This window comes from Natator depressus, chromosome 22 (assembly GCF_965152275.1).
Source record: "Natator depressus isolate rNatDep1 chromosome 22, rNatDep2.hap1, whole genome shotgun sequence".
NCBI lineage: Eukaryota > Metazoa > Chordata > Testudines > Cheloniidae > Natator > Natator depressus.
The window spans coordinates 1,871,651-1,894,940 of record NC_134255.1 but is presented as its reverse complement, the minus strand read 5'-3'; the positions used below and the strand labels follow the sequence as shown (position 1 = coordinate 1,894,940).

General features: G+C 46.6%; 1 protein-coding gene across 10 annotated transcripts in view; it reads right to left on the bottom strand.

Moving 5' to 3' along the window:
- PKNOX2 (PBX/knotted 1 homeobox 2) overlaps positions 1–23,290 on the bottom strand; it is a 726,589-nt gene that overhangs the window by 21,358 nt on the left and 681,941 nt on the right. For all 10 annotated transcript variants that reach the window (XM_074936677.1, XM_074936676.1, XM_074936667.1 and 7 more), the window contains one exon: positions 6,477–6,553. In XM_074936677.1, coding sequence (XP_074792778.1) covers positions 6,477–6,553 — 77 coding nt within the window. The remainder of the gene's footprint in view (positions 1–6,476; positions 6,554–23,290) is intronic.

Below are 23,290 nucleotides of genomic sequence, written 5' to 3'. Positions count from 1 at the left end.
GTACTCTCCAGGCAATGCTCCATGTAATTACCCTGCTCCTCAGTCCATACATTCTACACTATACTCTTCAAACAGTGCAACACTCTCTGGATAAACAATCCCATAGTCCTAAATAATTCTACAGCTCTTGATTTGTCTATATCTTTCTAGTTTGCCTGCCACTATGACATTTAGGCCCAAGGCCCAGATATTTATCAGTATTTAGGTGTCTAATGATGCAGATACGAACCTAGAGGGATTTTCAAAAATGCCCACGAGCTCAGCTCCAAGCTCCCCTCAGTATGGGCAGCTCCAGGCAGAGTTTCTGGCTCTGGCTTCTCGGGCACAGACACTCTGTCTGGTTCCACTTCTACACTTCTACGGAGCAGGGCCCAGTGGGAGCTTGGGGTTAGGTGTGTACATGTAGACTCATCAAGCCCTCGGATCGCTACCCCTTCCTGCTTCTGCACGTGGGCACCAATGATACTGCCAAGAATGACCTTGAGCGGATCACTGCAGACTACGTGGCTCTGGGAAGAAGGATAAAGGAGTTTGAGGCGCAAGTGGTGTTCTCGTCCATCCTCCCCGTGGACGGAAAAGGCCTGGGTAGAGACCGTCGAATCGTGGAAGTAAACGAATGGCTATGCAGGTGGTGTCGGAGAGAAGGCTTTGGATTCTTTGACCATGGGATGGTGTTCCATGAAGGAGGAGTGCTGGGCAGAGATGGGCTCCACCTAACGAAGAGAGGGAAGAGCATCTTCGCAAGCAGGCTGGCTAACCTAGTGAGGAGGGCTTTAAACTAGGTTCACCGGGGGAAGGAGACCAAAGCCCTGAGGTAAGTGGGGAAGTGGGATACCAGGAGGAAGCATGAGCAGGAGTGCGTGAGAGGGGAGGGCTCCTGCCTCATACTGAGAAAGAGGGGCGATCAGCGGGTTATCTCAAGTGCCTATATACAAATGCATGAAGCCTGGGAAACAAGCAGGGAGAACTGGAAGTCCTGGCAAAGTCAAGGAATTATGATGTGATTGGAATAACAGAGACTTGGTGGGATAACTCACATGACTGGAGCACTGTCATGGATGGATATAAGCTGTTCAGGAAGGACAGGCAGGGCAGAAAAAAAGTGGGGGAGTTGCACTGTATGTAAGAGAGCAGTATGACTGCTCAGAGCTCAAGTATGAAACTGCAGAAAAACCTGAGAGTCTCTGGATTAAGTTTAGAAGTGTGAGCAACAAGGGTGATGTCGTGGTAGGAGTCTACTATAGACCACCGGACCAGGGGGATGAGGTGGACGAGGCTTTCTTCCGGCAACTCACAGAAGTTACTAGATCGCACGCACTGGTTCTCATGGGAGACTTCAATCACCCTGATATCTGCTGGGAGAGCAATACAGCGGTGCACAGACAATCTAGGAAGTTTTTGGAAAATGTAGGGGACAATTTCCTGGTGCAAGTACTGGAGGAACCAACCAGGGGCAGAGCTCTTCTTGACCTGCTGCTCACAAACTGGGAAGAATTAGTAGGGGAAGCTAAAGTGGATGGGAACCTGGCAGGCAGTGACCATGAGATGGTCAAGTTCAGAATCCTGACACAAGGAAGAAAGGAAAGCAGCAGAATACGGACCCTGGACTTCAGAAAAGCAGACTTTGACTCCCTCAGGGAGCTGATGAGCAAGATCCCCTGGGAGAATAACATGAGGGGGAAAGGAGTCCAGGAGAGCTGGCTGTATTTTAAAGAATCCTTATTGAGGTTACAGGGACAGACAATCCCGATGTGTAGAAAGAATAGTAAATATGGCAGACGACCGGCTTGGCTTAACAGTGAGATCCTTGCTGATCGTAAATACAAAAAAGAAGCTTACAAAAAGTGGAAGATTGGACAAATGACCAGGGATGAGTATAAAAATATTGCTCGGGCATGCAGAAGTGAAATCAGGAAGGTCAAATCACACCTGGAGTTGCAGCTAGCAAGAGATGTTAAGAGTAACAAGAAGGGTTTCTTCAGGTATGTTAGCAACGAGAAGTAAGTCAAGGAAAGTGTGGGCCCCTTACTGAATGAGGGAGGCAACCTCGTGACAGAGGATGTGGAAAAAGCTAATGTACTCAGTGCTTTTTTTGCCTCTGTCTTCACGAACAAGGTCAGCTCCCAGACTACTGCACTGGACAGCACAGAATGGGGAGGAGGTGACCAGCCCTCTGTGGAGAAAGAAGTGGTTCGGGACTATTTAGAAAAGCTGGACGAGCACAAGTCCATGGGGCTGGATGTGTTGCATCCGAGAGTGCTAAAGGAGTTGGCGGCTGTGATTGCAGAGCCATTGGCCATTATCTTTGAAAACTCATGGCGATCGGGGGAGGTCCTGGCCGACTGGAAAAAGGCTAATGTAGTGCCCATCTTTAAAAAAGAGAAGAAGTAGGATCCTGGGAACTACAGGCCAGTCAGCCTCACCTCAGTCCCTGGAAAAATCATGGAGCAGGTCCTCAAGGAATCAATTCTGAAGCACTTAGAGGAGAGGAAAGTGATCAGGAACAGTCAGCATGGATTCACCAAGGGCAAGTCATGCCTGACTAATCTAATTGCCTTCTATGACGAGATAACTGGCTCTGTGGATGAGGGGAAAGTGGTGGATGTGTTGTTCCTTGACTTTAGCAAAGCTTTTGACACCATCTCCCACAGTATTCTTGCCAGCAAGTTAAAGAAGTATGGGCTGGATGAATGGACTATAAGGTGGATAGAAAGCTGGCTAGATTGTCGGGCTCAACGGGTCGTGATCAATGGCTCCATGTCTAGTTGGCAGCTGGTATCCAGTGGAGTGCCCCAAGGGTCGGTCCTGGGGCCGGTTTTGTTCAATATCTTCATAAATGATCTGGAGGATGGTGTGGATTGCACCCTCAGCAAGTTTGCAGATGACACTAAACTGGGAGGAGAGGTAAATACGCTGGAGGGTAGGGATAGGATACAGAGGGCCCTCGACAAATTGGAGGATTGGGCCAAAAGAAATCTGATGAAGTTTAACAAGGACAAGTGCAGTGTCCTGCACTTAGGATGGAAGAATCCAATGCACCGCTACAGTCTAGGGACCAAATGGCTCGGCAGCAGTTCTGCAGAAAAGGACCTAGGGGTGACAGTGGACGAGAAGCTGGATATGAGTCAACAGTGTGCCCTTGTTGCCAAGAAGACAATGACATTTTGGGATGTATAAGTAGGGGCATTGCCAGCAGATCGAGGGACGTGATAGTTCCCCTCTATTCGACATTGGTGAGGCCTCCTCTGGAGTACTGTGTCCAGTTTTGGGCCCCACACTACAAGAAGGATGTGGAAAAATTGGAAAGAGTCCAGCGGAGAGCAACAAAAATGAATAGGGGACTGGAACACATGAGTTATGAGGAGAGGCTGAGGGAACTGGGGATGTTTAGTCTACGGAAGAGAAGAAGGAGGGGGGATTTGATAGCTGCTTTCAACTACCTGAAAGGGGGTTCCAAAGAGGATGGCTCTAGACTGTTCTCAGTGGTAGCTGATGACAGAACGAGGGGTAATGGTCTCAAGTTGCAGTGGGGAAGGTTTAGGTTGGATATTAGAAAAAGCTTTTTCACTAGGAGGGTGGTGAAACACTGGAATGCGTTACCTAGGGAGGTGGTGGAATCTCCTTCCTTAGATATTTTTAAGGTCAGGATTGACAAAGCCCTGGCTGGGATGATTTAGTTGGGGATTGGTCCTGCTTTGAGCAGGGGGTTGGACTAGATGACCTCCTGAGGTCCCTTCCAACCCTGATATTCTGATTCTATGATTCTATGTTTTGAAAACCAAAAGCTCCCGTTGATTACTTTTGATTTGTGGGTTGCCTTTGAAAATTCCACTACGTGCCTATCTGCATCATTAGATGCCTAAATACTTTTAAAAATCTGGCCCTCAGGCTCCTAAGTCACATGGGCACTTTTGAAAAGCCTTTTCCATGAATTAAAAGTTTCACTCAGGGCTCAATTCATCCCTGATATAACTTCATGGACATCACAAACTTACATCAGCGGAAAATGTGGCTGAAGGAGTGGAAATGAGGTATGTGACACTAAAGGTTTAAGAGAGACAAGGTTGGCAAGGGAGTATCTTTTATTGGACCAGCTTCTGTTTAAGTTAGTTTTATAAAGAGTATGAGTCCAATCCTGCTTTTACACTGGTGTAAAGCTGGATTAACGGCAGCACAACTGGTGGAATTGCTGTGGATGAATAAACTGGACGGTAAAACCTGATCTCAGAATATATCAGTGTCATAGCAATACAGCTTGTGGTAATTTGGTACAACCCCCTAGCTGTGCTGAGTACCCACCCACCTGACTCCGGTGGGGTGTGCACGGCTCAGTGGTGCCTCCTCTGCCACTACCGATGCCGCCATGGCTACACTGCTATTTATAATTATATTGACAATCATGCTAGGTCAATGAGAGTAGCACAGTATGTGTAAGTGAGCAGGGAATCACAGCCCTGGCTCATAATGTAGCCATAGACTAGGAGAGCTAGCGCGAGCATGTGTGTGCAAACAGAGCAATCACACCCACCTCGCAGACACGGTCTCAGTGATACTATTAGCTGATTAACATAGCCAAATGGAAAAGAGTGACCCAAATATCAGGTAAACATTGATATTAAATAAGAATGAAAATGAAACCTTTGTCAATGCCTCTCAGATTACACCTACAGCTGTGCCAATGCATCTCAGTCCTGACCTCCAGCATTCTCTGTTATTCCAGTCTGTTGCCACACAATTCTACCAGTAAGATACCTGCTCACCTCACCAGTAAGATACCTGCTCACCTCACCAGTAAGATACCTGCGTATCCAGCAATGATACGCCTGAACAGAGAATGGCAAATATGGGGTGGGTTTATGAGATGGGTGAACTCCATTCACACCGGGGTTGAATCCAATAGGATTTCCAGAGAAGAGTCGCAGCATCATATTGCATTACAGTAACTCCGCACTTAACGTTGTAGTTATGTTCCTGAAAAATGCGACTTTAAGTGAAATGATGTTAAACGAGTCCAATTTCCCCATAAGAATGAATGTAAATGGTGGGGGTGGGGGGGGGTTAGGTTCCAGGGAATTTTTTTTTTGCCATACAGTACAGTACAGTATTATAGTTGGGAGGTGCCCCCGCCTTACCCCACACAGGCACAGCCCACTGGCACTGGAGACAATGAGGCAGGCAAGGAGGCAGAAGGTATCATAGGCTAGGAGAAGCACATTGCACAGCGGCAGCAGCAGCTTCCCCTACTCTGCAAGCACTAGGGGCGGGGGGGGGGCTCAACCCTCGGCCCACCCACTCCACCCCTTCCCCCAAGCCCCCACCCTTAACCCGCCTCTTCTTCCCCCCTCTTCCCCCTTTACTCAGCACGCCACATCCTTGCTCCTCCCCCCTCCCTCCCCTGCCTCCTGCCCGCGGCAATCAGCTGGCTTGCGGTGTTCAGGAGGGAGGGAGGAGGAGCGAGGGCATGGCGCGCAGGCTCCCCCTCCCTCCCCTGCCTCCTGAACACCGCAAGCCAGCTGATTGCCGTGGGTAGGAGGCAGGAGAAGGAGGGGGAAGATGTGCCGCATCCTTGCTCCTCCCCGCTCCCTCCTGCCCATGGCAATTAGCTGGCTTGCGACATTCAGGGGGCAGAAGGGTGGGGGAGGAGTGAGGACTCTGTGCGCAGCTTCCCCCTCCCTCCTCTGCCTCCTACCGGTGGCAATCAGCTGGTTTGCGGCTTTCGGGAGGCAGGGGAGGGAGGGGGAGCCTGTGTGCCGAGTCCTTGCTCCTCCCCCCTCCCTCCTGAACCCTGCAAGCCAGCTGATTGCTGCGGGCAGGAGGCAGGGGAAGAGGGGAAAGGCGCTGATCCGTGGGGTCTGCCGGTAGGTGGGAGGCGCTGTGGGGCGGCTGTTGGGGAGCTGATAGGGGAGCTGCCAGCTGTGGACAAAGCAGGCAGCCAAAGGACATTATATGGAAGCATTGCACAACTTTAAACAGAGCATGTTCCATAACTGAGCAGGGATGTAATATCGAAACAACGTTAAGCGAGAGGACGTTAAGGGGAGAGTTACTGTACCTGGAGCACGATTTTAAATGTTTTGTAAGCAATTTATATAGAGATGTTTCTTTTTATGTCTACTTTCTTTTTAAGCACCAGTGGATTTAAATTCACTCCTTTGTCTTCAGACTAAGAAGAACCAACCTGAGTCCATAAGGTGCTCAGGTTTGAATCTTGTCTCTTTTCCCTAGGAGCTATTTCCACCTTACTCTATTGTTCAGATACAACACCTCACAACCACAGAAAAACACCTCTTCCTTGGGCTCTGATGCTGATTTTCTTCTGGGAAATGGCCAATAAGGCAAATGAATCAGCATCCTGCTATCCATGTGGTGAAAGTCACAGGCTAGGCAGGGACACTGAGAGTAGTGAGGTGACTCCAGCAGTTTAATAACTATGAAAGCAGGAAAATTCCACAACCCCCACACTAAGGTTCACTCACCAGTTATTGACTTGCAAAAGTGTCAGGTTTGTCTGTGCTGCTATCTGCCTTTTCTCATCCTCTGTTGGGTAAGGGTGCTGAAAAGAGACAATAGCATAATTATAGTGCATTACCTAGAGGAAGGAATTGAGGAGCAGAGGGTCAGGGTCATCTGTCGTGATCTGAGTTTTACCAGGATGGGCTCTATTAAAGGGTGCCCCACCTCCGTTCTGGGTGGCTCAGCATTACCAAGTTTTGAAGTGCTCCTTTCCCTACAATTGAACACGGGAATTGAAAGCCCAAATGTGAACCCATTGCTCAGTAGTATGCAAGGCCTCTTGTAATAGACACTAGACACATTCAATGGCAGAAGAGAAAAGCCAGAGCAGGGAACCTAGCTGAAACCTTGCCAGTCTGGAAGCTGTCATTTATATTACTATTAAAACTATTTGCATCACAGCTGCCAAAATAGCCATCTGCATTCACCCTCTACCACCAATCCACAGAAGCAGCACTCACATTTTAGTGTGTTGGGGACTTTTAGAACAAACTCTTGGGAACTTTACCTTGGTTTGATTATTATTTAAAGAACAGGAAGTGCTCTTGGTTTATCTTATCTGGTCTCCACTCATTTTGTGATAATGAGTGCTTGTGATTGCTGGGACATTTTATTCACAGATCTGATCTAAACGTTACATAGGGATTGTGACCCTTGTAATCAGTATAAAATGATGAACCCAACAGAATTATCATGGTAACTTATAGGAGCTCTGGGGAAGAAGCTGCATTACTTACTCCTGAAGAAAGAAGGCAAATTAACTGGAAAACTCAGGATTGAGCTTCAAGAACTCGGGTCTTATTGTGGCAATAAGACTGAAATGAACTACAGAAGCCTTACCTTGTATGTGTATATGCAGTATGAATGATAGGAAACTTCCTGTGTGTGCTACTTGAGTTCAATCACTTTAAGCTTCTAAACTCATACATGCCAATTTTGTACAATGCATACAAATGGATAGTGGCATTGTGATAAATGAAGGGGCGGGGGCAGCTCTCTTTTGTGGACACCCAGCCAGCCAGTTAGCTATAAAATCCCTGTTAGTAGCTGTTCTCTACTTGCTTTACCTGTAAAGGCTTAAAAAAGTCCATAGGTAAAAAGAAGGGAGTGGGCACCTGACCAAAAGAGCCAATGGGAGGCCTAGAACTTTTTAAATTGGGGAAAAACTTTCCCTTTGTCTGTCTGTTGTTGTTCTCCGGAGAAAGGGGACAGAACAGAGACAGGGCTGAAGCTATGCTGTAAAAAGCTGTAAACCAGGTATGAAAATCACCAGATCATACCTCAAACTACTCAATTTGAAACCCCAGATATGTAAGTAGATCAGAAAATGTCTAGAAAGACACTATTAGATTTCTCTCTTTTATTTCTGTAAGGTTTGTGGAGTCCTCTGTGCTAACCCCCAAATGCTTTTGCTTTGCTGGTAACCATTAAGCTGGACCTCAAAAAAAACATTCTCGATGCTAAATTATTATATTTACTTTTTTAAAATCTAGCAATAGCCTAAATTCCAGATGTATTTTCTTGCTTTTTGTTTTTAATAAAATTTACCTTTTTTAAGAACAGGACTGGGTTTTTTGTGTCCTAAAGGGTTTGTGCACATGTTGTTTAAATAGCTGGTGGCAACAGCTGATTTCCTTTGTTTTCTTCTCAGCTCTTCCCCAGACGGGGGGAGGGGGTAAAAGGGCTTGAGGGTACCACACTGGGAGGTATTCCCAAGTGCTCCTGGGTCCAAAGGGGTTTTTTGCACTTGGGTGGTGGCAGCATCTACCCATCCAAGATCAGAGAGAAACTGTAACCTTGGGAGTTTAATACAAACCTGGAGTGGCCAATATCAATTTTTAGAATCCTTGCAGGCCCCCACCTTCTGCACTCAAAGTGCCAGGGTGGGGAATCAGCCTTGACAGGCATCCACAAACTGGATTAAATATTCAGTTACCCCATTTGGCACAGGACCAAGCACATTTATGTCAATGAAAGTCTTTCCATTGGTTTGAACAGGAGCAAAATTAAGCCCCTGTTCCACTGTTTGTACCCACAAATCCAACTTTAGAGTGCAAAATATGTGTGTTTCTGTCGAGAGATCTGTTTGAAAAGTAGCTCTTTGAGCTTTCTGTCAAACTTTCAGAGATTTATAGACTCCAAGGCCAGAAGGGACCACTGTGATCATCTAGTCTGACCTCCTGAATATTATGGACCATAGAACTTCCATAAAATAATTCCTAGAACTTACATTTTAGAAAAACAGCCAATCTTGATTTAAAAATCATCAGGGATCTAGAATCCACCACAACTCCTGGTTAATTGTTCCAGTGGTTAATTAACCTAACTGTTAAAATTATACACCTTATTTCCAGTCTGAATTTGTATAGCTTCAACTTCCAGCTGTTGGATCATGTTCTACCTTTCCCTGCTAGACTGAAGAGCCCAAGGGACCTAGACAAATTAGAGGATTGGGCCAAAAGAAATCTGATGAGGTTCAACAAGGACAAGTGCAGAGTCCTGCAGTTAGGACGGAAGAATCCCATGCACCGCTACAGACTAGGGACCGAATGGCTCGGCAGCAGTTCTGCAGAAAAGGACCTAGGGGTGACAGTGGACGAGAAGCTGGATATGAGTCAACAGTGTGCCCTTGTTGCCAAGAAGGCCAATGGCATTTTGGGATGTATATGTAGGGGCATTGCCAGCAGATCAAGGGACGTGATTGTTCCCCTCTATTCGACATTGGTGAGGCCTCCTCTGGAGTACTGTGTCCAGTTTTGGGCCCCACACTACAAGAAGGATGTGGAAAAATTGGAAAGAGTCCAGCGAAGGGCAACAAAACTGATTAGGGGAACTGGAACACATGACTTATGAGGAGAGGCTGAGGAAACTGGGATTGTTTAGTCTGCGGAAGAGAAGAATGAGGGGTGATTTGATAGCTGCTTTCAACTACCTGAAAGGGGGTTCCAAAGAGGATGGATCTAGACTGTTCTCAGTGGTAGCTGATGACAGAACGAGGGGTAATGGTCTCAAGTTGCAGTGGGGGAGGTTTAGGTTGGATATTAGGAAAAACTTTTTCACTAGGAGGGTGGTGAAACACTGGAATGCGTTACCTAGGGAGGTGGTGGAATCTCCTTCTTTCTAAGTTTTTAAGGTCAGGCTTGACAAAGCCCTGGCTGGGATGATTTAGTTGGGGATTGGTCCTGCTTTGAGCAGGGGGTTGGACTAGATGACCTCCTGAGGTCCCTTCCAACCCTGATATTCTATGATTCTATGATTATTAAATATTTGTTCCCCATGTAGGTACTCATTGTCTGTAATCAAGTCACCCCTTAACCTTCTCTTGTTAAACTAAGTAGATTGACTACTTTGAATCTATAAATATAAGGCATGTTTTCTAATCCTGTAATCATTCTTGTGGCTGTTCTCTGAACCTTCTCCAATTTATCAACATCCTTCTTAAACTGTGGACATTAGAACTGGACAAAGGATTCCAGCAGTGCTCACACCAGCACCAAATACAGAGGTAAAATAACCTCTCTAATCCTACTCAAAATTCCCCTGTTAAAGCAACTGTTTATGCAAACTTCATATCCAGCACATCTCAGCTTGTAACTCTTGAATAAAATATCCATGATCCAACGAGCTCAGCAATAGCAACATGTGAGGGGACCTCTGAGTAATGCTACTTTACACTGGGCAGCTAACAAGACTGTGTTTCTGCTCTACTGGGCAGAAGCTTTTCCCTTCCCTGAAGCTTTTCAGATCGTCTTAAAATATAACCCAGTCTGCACTGGGACTCCAGTCACAGGAGCACTCACACCTTTGTCCAGATCCAAAGCTTTGTTACATGGTTACAGATTCTGTGGGCATTCCAGAAAAATGAGCCACTATGTACCTTGCTTACTGGTGCCTCGGAACCACTAACCAAGAAAACAGTACGGGAGTCACCAACTCCCAGATTAAGAATAACCCCTTCCTTTTCAAACAAATATTAAAAAAATAGTTGGTTGGATTGTTCAGGTCTTTTAAAACTGAAATAATAAAAAAAGAATAACAATTTCAAGGCATTTATTTGAATGACATTTTCCTGCCAGTTACCCAAGAGATGAAGTTACTTCCTTATTAATAACTGATTCTCTGTGTATTGCGCCATGGCAAATCTTGCTGAAGCTTTATAAAATTTGTTAGCTCACATGCTCAGCTTGTTCAGGACAGCATCCTGAAAAATGCAAGGTGCACCTGCTACATTCCAGTCTGCAAATGTCCCATGTAAAAGGCATAAGGAGCACGGGTTTAGCGGGTCTAGCTGGGATAAAACTGTATAAGAGATATAAGCCTTCATCCTGCCCAACATAAACCAACTTTTAAGTGCCTGGGCTATAAAGAGACATTCCCCGGGGGCAGGTTATTCCATAATTGTCCATTACAAGATTTTTTGCTGTTGCATTTGGTGTTGGCCACCATTAGAGACTACAAGGAGGGTAGATGGCTGTCACTTTGATCAAGTTTGGTCATTCCTATGAGCTAGATTCACAAGGGTACCAAGGCCTGATGATGCTGAGCATTGCCATGCCTAACTTTATGGGCCTAGAAACCCACTGGGATTCACAACGCGTGAGCTAGGCTCCTAGGCTCCCCATACAATGAATGGGGAGGCACCTCAGAATGGGATTCACAAAAGCCAGCATGCTGAGCAGGTGCCACCTAAACTAGCCAATGGGAGATGGCAAGGTGAGGGGTGTATTCTAAACTCCACCCCGCTCAAGGAGTTCAATGCCTAAGTCCAGGCTGCTTGGGATTCTCAGCTGCAAACCCTCACTTGGTGTTACACACCTGCACCATTTTTGCAAGAAGCCAGGGGTGAAGGTTAGAGTCCAGTCCAGCGGTTAGAGCACTCATGTGGAAAGTGGGAGATGCCTGGTTCAAGTCCTCCCTTTACCAGATGGAGAAGAAAGGATTTGAACAGGGCTTTGCTCCCTCTTGGGTGGGTGTCCTGACCACTAGGCAATAGGATTTTCTGGTGTGGGCTTCCATCAGTCCCTCCTAATGAAGCTAATTTAAACAGTCATTGGAACCGGGGGACTGGATCCCGCATCTCCCAGGGGAGTGCTCTAACCACCAGGCTCTAGAATTGTTCTTGTGCTTGTGCACGTTTTCTCTGCAGCCCAACAATTCCTTCTCCACGATGGTACAGTTTCAACAGGGGAGACTGAGACTGAGCCCCATTTCTGCCCCTTCCCCAAATGACCTATAGCCCAGTGGTTAGGACATGCACCTCAGAGATAGCAAATCCCTTCTGTCCATCAGGCAGAGGGAGGACTCCCACCAGTCCACTGGACTAAAAGTCTTAAGGGAGGTCCTTGTCTCCCCAGCTGTTTTGTGGAAGAATGCCTATTGGGGCCCAATCTGGTAGGCAGCCTCTGAGCTGACTTACTAGATCAGGCCTTGCAGGTGAGTTAGATGGAGGAACACCTATCTTCTCCTATTTCATCCATCATTATGGGGCTTAGGTGTCCAGCAGTGCACATGCGCAGAAGCAGAAACATAAGCCCACAGGGAATTTTACTGCAAAAAATCTAGGTGCCAAGTGAGTTTAGTACTTAAAGGGTTTGGAAAAAGCAGGGTGGGGGGGTTCTGTGAATCCCAGTGGTGCCTGATTCTGGGATTTATGTGCTTAAAGGGACAGTTGGTAGTCTACGTCCTTTTGTGAATCTAGCCCTGTATTCCTAAACCAGTGGTATTCCGGTGAGCGATTTCCATTAGTGTGTAGAGAGTGAGTGTGCTTAGTGCCTGGCAGAACATGATCAGAAGGAGAAAGTGAGAGCAAGCAGGAGGATGGGGCTGGGTTGGGTTGCGAGAGAGGAATGGAGATGGATGAGTTAGGGATGGGCTCAACAGGAGAAACAGCCAAACTTTGTGAAATTTTGCCACTAACTGGAGAGAGTCAAATGAATCTCAGATAATGGGACATACTTGCTAAAATAAAATAAACACCACATGGTAAAAAATTGGAGACTTCAATACAAAACAAACTTGATGAAAGAACTTATCTTTGTGTAACAATTATTTTCCCTGAAACCTGTTATTCTGCAAATGAGCCAGCTGAGGGCAGTAGTTACCCTGCTCTGGGATGATGAAAGGTCAGAGGACTGAATTAGCACAATTAGTCACTAAATGACAAGTTTAAGTAAATATTGATTTAAGGATTGCCAGCACACAAACTTCTGAACCACATGTGATGATTCATCTGTTTAAAATTATGACAGCTCCTAGCAACTAGACAGAATATCCAGTGGTCATGGCAGGCCTAGCAGCCCAGATGGTCCATGTTCCACATTTCTCTCAAAACAGAAGCTCTAGACAGCTTGTTTTCCCCGCAGTCTCTCAACTTCAGAATTGGGATATTCATCCATGTTCTTTGTCTGATGCCCAGGTCCAACCTACATTACTCTGAAATAAGATTGATAGGAAATCTATATGACATGTGCCACATTTAATTCACAGGAGATCTTCTGTGTGTCCTGTAAAGCACATTTATGGTAGGGACAGTCTGATTAAAAACAGAGTAATTCATCTGGTGTACTGATGGGAGACTGCCAGTCTCATTGCTAGAGAACTGCTCCTTAAGGAACCTCATGGAATGCTACTTTCCGGTTCATTTTTGGACATCATGCCACAGGAGTGAGAGTGTTGTATGCTGGAGAGACAAGAGCAGGGAAGGGCTAAGGAAGGGTTGACAGACTCTCTTTAGAACTCACCATCACTCACTGACCAACCTTTACTATGCCAGCCTCAGGCGAATCCCATTTCGTAAAAGCTGATCTTGATTTACAGCTTCCAGTGGAAGCAACTAAATATTAGAGAAGCCAAAGCTTCTCACCTAAACTACACAGCAAGTACTAGAGTGAATTTCCTTCTCATCAGAGGCTTTTTGCTAGCTTATCTGGTGCTTAAAAGAGAAAAAGTGCTAATCAGGCATGGGACCATTGGCTTAGGGCAGGGGTACTCAATTATTTTTTGTCAAGGTCCAAATTTCTTGGTCAAGGTATAGCCAAGGTCCAGACCCCCACGCAGCTCCCCTCCCCAACTCTCCCAATTGTCCCTCCAAGCTCCCTGATCACCCACCAACTCCCCTACCCAGAAAGTAGGATGCACGGTGTTGCTACTCACCCTCCCCCAAACATTCATCCATGCCCACAGTTGAGCCAAGTAGCAGAGCTGGGGGTAGGTAGAAGACGAATGGGTATGAGCTGGGATCTGGGCAGCAAAGCAGGGTGTGAGTGTGCAAGTGTGTGTGAGTACTTCTGAGCTCAGAGCCAGGAGGTGAAGCTGTTGGACTATGATCCAGCAAGCGGTGCGATATCCCTTTGGGGGCTGGGATAGCAGAGAGTCAGGAAGGAGGCTCCGGGTAGTGGGAGGGACCAAGGAGACTCCAGATAGCAGCCTGGGGGAGGCAGGATGTGGCAGAAGCTGGTGACTGGAGGTGGACTGGGGAAAGAAAGAGGCTGGTTGGGAGTGTGGGGGGAGCTGGAAAGGGCTCCACAGACTGGCCCCAAAGGACAGAGGGTGGGGAGGGCACAAGGCCAGGGGTGGGGCTCTGGGGACCACCTGGGGGCAGGGATCACAAGGTCAGGGAGGGGCTTGGGGCGGGGGCATGCTGCGCTCAGTGCCCCGGCACAAACGGATGCTGCAGGACCCCATCAGGCACTTATGAGTTGGATTGCCTGGGGGCCCACAAGTTGCACCTCCATGGCCCAGCTGGCCCCACCATCTCCACAGAAAGCAGAGAAGAATTTGAAGTAGGGCCCCTACAGTGCTGCCCTCTAATTGGCTGCAGAGTGAGCATGTGACACCCTATTGCTCCCTGATTGGAGGGGCAGGGTAGAGTGGAGACACATTAGGCTGCCTGCCGGGGGGGATGTGTGGATACTCCACCCCCCAAATGTCACCACTCACTCCCACATCCTGCACTGCTGCTGGTGGTGCAGCAGAAAACAATAAATTTTCTATAGGTTTTTTGGATTCTCCTATAGAAAAGTAGTCATTTTCTACTAAATTCTATAGGTTTTTACAATAGTTTCTGTTTCTAATACAACAGCATGGGGTTCATTTCCAGAAGCCTTGTTGGCATAATCTCGATTAAATGCTATAGGATTGTTCCATAAAGGTGGCAGTTGGGCTAAAAAACCCAAGATCTTAGGCTCAACTGTGCCACCAAGAAGTCTACATTGGCCCTATCTCTAAAGATCCATACCCTGCCACAAAGAGCTGACAAGCTAAGGGTGTTTTGGGTAGAATATGACGAACGCTGATAAAGTGACAATGTGCTAGTTTACAGAGCTGGGCTGCAACCAAAATCCTGCATCCTAACTCCCTTAAATTTTGGCTATGTTTGGAGCTACACCTGGCATTAGCAGCTTGGGCCTGTCTCTAATCAGACAGGAGTAATGTCACCCAATTTTATAGTGCCTAGATTTTAATGCCAGAGAAGACAATAAGAATCACCTAGTCCGACCTCCTGCATAATACAGGCCAGAAAATTTCACCCAGCGATTCTTGCATTGAACCCATATTGTGTGGTTGAGTTCTGTTATTTAGAAAGTCATCCCTAGGGAGGCCATTTGTCCTGTTTTAAACTGGACAGTCCTTTCTTTGAGTAGTTTGTCCCCACGCATGGTATTAAGACAAAACCAGATGTGGTTTTGTCTGGTACCAGACAGGGGGTGCTATTTTGAAGACCGCATTTGATCTGTGACCTTGCACATGTGAGGTCACAGTGGTGGGGATGGAGTGGCATGCTCTTCAAAATGGCATTCTCCGTGCAGCGTGACCCTGTATGCATCGTGAGTGTGAGGTCACACCAGTAGGTGTGGGGCCATCCGGCAGGGCCAGCCCCATCCATTCCTGGGAGTACTGGAATGTCTGGTTGTGATACTGACAGGCCAGTCAACTTGGGTATGACCCATAACAACTTAACAAGAGGCACTGAAATGTAATCAAGACAATCTACTTGAATGTGAATTTCAAAGAGATTTACTAGACCAGCAATCATTAACCCATTTACTTGTAGTAATAGAAATTAAGGGTAGATGTTAAGTGTATTTGTCTGGGTTTACCTGTATTTTGTTAGAAGTTTAATAGTGTGATTTAATTAGCTTGTAGATGCTAAATTCTGTTCTTATCTTATAATGCTTCATTACTGTGTTCTGTTGACTTGGTGATCAAAAGGGGATATTGTCATTTAGATGGGACTTATGGTGTAGTAATATTATTGTCCTAATCTCTCCTTGAAACTTGTAATTCCACATAGTAAACCACCTGTGAACTGTCTTGATAGTTTGAATGGCTAATTGCCTTATGTGAATGAATACAACCAGTTTATCTGTGTATGCATAGAAAATAGAAGATTAACTTCAAAGCAACAATCTGCACTGCCTATTCTTCCTCGGGGAAGGTCCTGCTGTGTCAAGAAGCTTATTAGTTTGCTAGAGGACGAGAAAGGAAAGCCCCAGGCCTGATCCTGCCATCTCCAGTCTGCTTAAACTTTAACAGGGAAGGTCTACACCAGTGATTCTCAAACTAGGGCAGCCACTGCACAGAATCATAGAATATCAGGGTTGGAAGGGACCTCAGGAGGTCATCTAGTCCAACCCCCTGCTCAAAGCAGGACCAATCCCCAATTAAATCATCCCAGCCAGGGCTTTGTCAAGCCTGACCTTAAAAACTTCTAAGGAAGGAGATTAAACCACCTCCCTAGGTAATGCATTCCAGTGTTTCACCACCCTCCTAGTGAAAAAGTTTTTCCTAATATCCAACCTAAACCTCCCCCACTGCAACTTGAGACCATTACCCCTCGTTCTGTCATCAGCTACCACTGAGAACAGTCTAGATCCATCCTCTTTGGAACCCCCTTTCAGGTAGTTGAAAGCAGCTATCAAATCACCCCTCATTCTTCTCTTCCGCAGACTAAACAATCCCAGTTTCCTCAGCCTCTCCTCATACGTCATGTGTTCCAGTTCCCCTAATCAGTTTTGTTGCCCTTCGCTGGACTCTTTCCAATTTTTCCACATCCTTCTTGTAGTGTGGGGCCCAAAACTGGACACAGTACTCCAGAGGAGGCCTCACCAATGTCGAATAGAGGGGAACAATCATGTCCCTTGATCTGCTGGCAATGCCCCTACATATACATCCCAAAATGCCATTGGCCTTCTTGGCAACAAGGGCACACTGTTGACTCATATCCAGCTTCTCGTCCACTGTCACCCCTAGGTCCTTTTCTGCAGAACTGCTGCCGAGCCATTCGGTCCCTAGTCTGTAGCGGTGCATGGGATTCTTCCGTCCTAACTGCAGGACTCTGCACTTGTCCTTGTTGAACCTCATCAGATTTCTTTTGGCCCAATCCTCAATTTGTCGAGGGCCCTCTGTATCCTATCTCTACCCTCCAGCGTATCTACCTCTCCTCCCAGTTTAGTGTCATCTGCAAACTTGCTGAGGGTGCAATCCACACCATCCTCCAGATCATTTATGAAGATATTGAACAAAACCGGCCCCAGGACCGACCCTTGGGGCACTCCACTTGATACCGGCTGCAAACTAGACATGGAGCCATTGATCACTACCCATTGAGCCCGACAATCTAGCCAGCTTTCTATCCACCTTATCGTCCATTCATCCAGCCCATACTTCTTTAACTTGCTGGCAAGAATACTGTGGGAGATGGTGTCAAAAGCTTTGCTAAAGTCAAGGAACAACACATCCACCGCTTTCTCCTCATCCACAGAGCCAGGTTATCTCGTCATAGAAGCAGTTAGATTAGTCAGGCATGACTTGCCCTTGGTGAATCCATGCTGACTGTTCCTGATCACTTTCCTCTCCTCTAAGTGCTTCAGAATTGATTCCTTGAGGACCTGCTCCATGATTTTTCCAGGGACTGAGGTGAGGCTGAGTGGCCTGTAGTTCCCAGGATCCTCCTTCTTCCCTTTTTTAAAGATGGGCACTACATTAGCCTTTTTCCAGTCGTCCAGGACTTCCCCGGATCACCATGAGTTTTCAAAGATAATGGCCAATGGCTCTGCAATCACATCCGCCAACTCCTTTAGCACTCTCGGATGCAGCGCATCCGGCCCCATGGACTTGTGCTCGTCCAGCTTTTCTAAATAGTCCCGAACCACTTCTTTCTCCACAGAGGGTTGGTCACCTCCTCCCCATGCTGTGCTGCCCAGGGCAGTAGTCTGGGAGCTGACCTTGTTCGTGAAGACAGAGGCAAAAAAAGCACTGAGTACATTAGCTTTTTCCATATCCTCTGTCACTAGGTTGCCTCCCTCATGCAGTAAGGGGCCCACACTTTCCTTGACTTACTTCTTGTTGCTAACATACCTGAAGAAACCCTTCTTGTTACTCTTAACATCTCTTGCTAGCTGCAACTCCAGGTGTGATTTGGCCTTCCTAATTTCACTCCTGCAACCCCGAGCAATATTTTTATACTCTTCCCTGGTCATTTGTCCAATCTTCCACTTTTTGTAAGCTTCTTTTTTGTGTTTAAGATCAGCAAGGATTTCACTGTTAAACTAAGCTGGTCGCCTGCCATATTTATTATTCTTTCTACACATCGGGATGGTTTGTCCCTGTAACCTCAATAAGGATTCTTTAAAATACAGCCAGCTCTCCTGGACTCCTTTCCCCCTCATGTTATTCTCCCAGTGGATCCTGCCCATCAGTTCCCGGAGGGAGTCAAAGTCTGCTTTTCTGAAGTCCAGGGTCCGTATTCTGCTGCTCTTCTTTCTTCCCTGTGTCAGGATCCTGAACTTGACCATCTCATGGTCACTGCCTCCCAGGTTCCCATCCACTTTAGCTTCCCCTACTAATTCTTCCCAGTTTGTGAGCAGCAGGTCAAGAAGAGCTCTGCCCCTGGTTGGTTCCTCCAGCACTTGCACCAGGAAATTGTCCCCTACATTTTCCAAAACCTTCCTGGATTTTCTGTGCACCGCCGTATTGCTCTCCCAGCAGATATCAGGGTGATTGAAGTCTCCCATGACAACCAGTGAGTGCGATCTAGTAACTTCCGTGAGTTGCTGGAAGAAAGCCTCGTCCACCTCATCCCCCTGGTCTGGTGGTTTATAGCAGACTCCCACCATGGCATCACTCTTGTTGCTCACACTTCTAAACTTAATCCAGAGACACTCAGGTTTTTCTGCAGTTTCATACTTGAGCTCTGAGCAGTCATACTGCTCTCTTACATACAGTGCAACTCTCCCACCTTTTCTGCCCTGCCTGTCCTTCCTGAACAGTTTATATCCATCCATGACAGTGCTCCAGTCATGTGAGTTATCCCACCAAGTCTCTGTTATTCCAATCACATTATAATTCCTTGACTGTGCCAGGACTTCCAGTTCTCCCTGCTTGTTTCCCAGTCTTCTTGCATTTGTGTATAGGCACTTGAGATAACTCGCTGATCGTCCCTCTTTCTCAGTATGAGGCAGGACCCCTTTCCCACTTGTTTAGGGAAAGCCCCTGGCGGGCCGGGCTGGTTTGTTTACCTGCTGCGTCCGCAGGTTCGGCTGATAGTGGCTCCCACTGGCCGCAGTTCGCTGCTCCAGGCCAATGGGGGCTGCAGGAAAGGCAGCCAGCACATCCCTCGGCCCGTGCGGCTTCCGCAGCCCCCATTGGCCTGGAGCGGTGAACCACGGACAGTGGGAGCCGCGATTGGCCAAACCTGTGGACACGCCAGGTAAACAGACCGTCCCAGCCCGCCAGGGGCTTTCCCTGAACAAGTGGTGGCCCTAGTTTGAGAACCACTGGTCTACACCATAAGACTGAGATCTGCAGGTTTACTCTGGATTAGCCTGAAATTCTCATGGAAGAACTTGAGATACAAAGAGATGCTTAGTGGGATTTTTTGCATCATTTAACAGCTTGCGCCTCTGAAACTCACCACGATAATTCTGTTCAACTTCCCCTGCATGAGTGGTATAGTGACGTTGCATCGCGTACATTTTAATTTGATTAATTTCTTTCTTACAAACAGCACACACTGCAACTTGCTCAGAAACGGAATTGGATGGCTTAGAAATACAAGAAACCGCGTTTCCCACTGCGCCTGAAATTTTCTATTTTCTTCCTTCCATGTTCTGCTTTTCTTAGCAGCAGGTTGCGCCTCTGGGACCATCTCTGCATCACATTCAGGGGCATTTTCTGGCACTGATTGTTTGAAAACCTTCCTGATATCCATTTGCATTTTTAACTCTTTCGCCATTTGCCACAAACAACCTCAACCTACCCAAACACCTCGCGGTGATCTTGCCGACGAGGACGCTGGCCAATAGCTGCTTATGGAGCTAATAATTCCACTTTCCATAGCATGAGCACTTCCATGTGACCAGCACAGAGACAGGGAAGCCACAAGCTTTCTAGCTCAGCAGCATTGTGCACTCCTCAGACCGGCTCGAAGGAGTGAGCTTTTTGCGGGGCAGGGACAGCTCAGTGGTTTGAGCATTGACCTGCTAAACCCAGGGTTGTGAGTTCAATCCTTGAGGGGGCCATTTAGAGATCTGGGGCAAAAATTGGGGGGATTGGTCCTGCTTTGAGCAGGGGGGGTGGACTAGAAGACCTCCTGAGGTCCCTTCCAACCCTGAGATTCTATGATTTTCAAAAGCACTTGGGTGCCTCACTTTCATTGTAGGAGTTAGGCACCTAGGTGCCTATGATAACCCCAGTGGGCTCCTCTCTGCATCTTCAGGCACTGAAATACCTTTAACAATCTGGTTCTACCTCACCATGTAAGATGTTTGAAATGTAGATTCTGTCATTGTTCAACTTTTCCATCTTACAGCTAGTCTGAATTTATCCAACTCCAGCTCCAGTCATTGGATGTTATTATGCCTTTGTCTGATAGATTAAACTGCCCTCTGCAATCAGAAACTTTCTCCTCATGTAGATACTTAAATACCATAATCAAGTCACCTCATAAGCCTTTTGGATAAACTAAATAATTTGCTTTTGAACTTGGGATTTTTCCGGGCAGTAAAATCTTAGCCTGTCTCACTCTCTGCAGCATAATGCTGGAGAAACTTTTTTTGGGTTCAGACAGAATTTTCAATCTGAGGCAGCCCCTGCCTCACCCTTCTCCATGCTGCTCAAAGTGAGCAAAGAAGAGATGCTCATGGTGAATAATCTGCTTGTACAGCATTCCTGCACCATGACAAGGAGGGGACTGTCTCTGTGTTCTGCCAGGCCCCCAGCGGAACAGTGGAGAAGGGCCAGGAAGAGACTGATCCTGTTCCCAGCTGATGTGGGCATGGGACATCATGGAGGCCCCAGAAGGCATCACGAGGCCCCAGAAATGTGTCAAAGTGCAAAGGCTCCAGCCCTATCACAGGCATCTTCCCAGGCTCCTCTCTAATCATGGCAACTTTGGCAGGTTCCTCTCCCACAGAGATCCAGCTAAGCAAGGGTGCCCCTAGAGGCCCTGAGGTAGCTGTATATCTACCTGGGTATACCTCTTGCCTATGCTTCCCTATGGCAGACGCCCCATAAAGAATCTCAGAATTCCATATGTCACCTCAGGGTATCCTTACAACCTCCCAGCTTGCACGCAAGTGAAACAAGCACCTTCTGGAGGCTATATCCTACTTCTCCATCTCATCTCAAAAGAGATTTCCCTCTAATCAGAAACAGGAGACTGAGAAGGGAAAACACACACACCCATATATATAAAGCTAATCCATTCACTTCCCCAAATCTCAATGCTCCTATGCATAAAAAAGAGAAACTCATAAATACTGGGATAATGGTGAATTATTATGAATTACTGTGACTGATATGAATGAATGTAATAAGCATGAGCTTGCAGCCCCCATTGGCTTGGAGCCCCCATTGGCCTGGAGCGGTGAACTGCGGCCAGTGGGAGTCGCGATTGGCCGTACCTACGGACGCGGCAGGTAAACAAACCAGCTCAGGATGTCTGAACTGGCTAAAGGATTCTGGGAGCAGGATTCTTTTAGCATCAGACAGTTGGTGTGGAAATTTACTGAGAGTGCTGAAATTGCACTTGAATGGTTAATTGAGGCTCTATTTGTGCATTTGTTTCAACATGAGACTTTGAAACATGTCAGCCGATTGACCAGCTCACAAAATAAAGAAAACGCAAAAACACGTGATCAGTGGGCTTGGTACAGGTTGGCCCGGGTCAAAATAACCCCTTTTGGATGACACTACACTGGGAGCTCAAGTGAATGACTGATGAGAGGGTAAACGTCAACTGATCTTTGACCTGTGTCTGTTTTGCAGTCCTTTCTAAAATATTAATTGGAGAAAAAACAGTAACAAAACGCCCACAGGGCATATTTTTGGGACATGTGACTCCTTTGAAAATAGAGGTATAAATGCTAAGTAAAGTAAATTAGTTAATTAGTTCCCCAATTAACATCTGAAGAGGTCCGTGATGCTGTAAGACAGAAGGTCTCAGGATAGCCAAGACCCTGCTACGAGGGACTTTTGCAGTACTTTTGAACCAGAGGACCTTGGAGTAACCAAGATCCTACTTCGGGGAACATTTGACAGACCAAGTACTTGAGAGGGGAGAAGAAGAGAAGAAAAGAAGTCTCCATCTAAGACTGGTAGCTATACCGGCTTTGTTTTCCAATCAGGATGCTGTGTAAAACCAACATAGTTACTGAGGGTTTATGCTTGGGGAATTGAGACTTATTAGGGAGACATTTTATATAACCTTCTACTGCTTCAGTGATTCTTTCTCAAATAAACTGTTGTGCATTGAGCAAATTGAATCAGAATTTTCACTGGTACCGGTAACAATCTGCCCAGCTGTAGGCCATTGAAGAGCTGTTTCAACAATAAACTTGAAAGAAAAGGAAAGTAAATGCATGGTCAGTGTCTTCGCCAGTTCTTCAAAGCAATTCTGCCTTTCAATCACCACTTCAGTCTTGCCTGGGATCCACTTGAGTCAGCTGATCATAATCCAAGAAGCATCTTTCATCTCTTGTAGGCATTCTGACACCTTCATAGTGGGGTGGGTGCATCAGCTGAGAATGAGATATATAGTGGAGTATCATCAACCTACCATCCAGCCCATGGAGTCTGACTTTTTGTCCCAGTGATCTCATATTGGTCTCACTGAAGAGAAGTGGGGATGGTATGATCCCTGTGGGACCCTGCAGGTGAGGGCCTTCAGAGAGGAGGAGCACGCTCTGAGTTCTGCTGAAGGCAAATGGTTAGAGCCAGTGTAGTGCTGGATTACCTACTCCTGCTATGTTGTGTAGGTGGGTTAGCAGTACCTGGTGATCCATTGTATCAAAGGCTGCAGAAAGGCCCAGCAGTATGAGCATGGAGAGTTTGTCTTGGTGATCTTGGTGATGATTAATACTTTCATAATTATTTTGCCAAGGAACAGGAGGGAGGATATGGCACTGTAGTTAGAGATTTTTTCAGGGTCAAGTGTTGGCTTCTTGACAAGTGGGTGAACTCAGTAGTGCAGTGGTAAAAAAAAAAGAGATGGATAAACTAACCTAAACCAAACTCCATATTCCCAAAATGAGAAGTGGGTAAATTCCATATTTCCCAAATGAGAAATGGGTATAATTTACCTGAATTTATCCTCCACTACACTACTGGGTGAACTGTGTTTTTCAAGGAGTTTGGTAGTTATGCTTTGCTGAAGGAGACTATTTCCCTAGTAATTAGCATAGCTGCTCTTCACTGGCTTTTACCAGCCAGTAGGAGCATGGATCCATTTCCACAGGTGGGGAATCTAATAATTTTCAGGGGTTCTCACGCTTTGGCC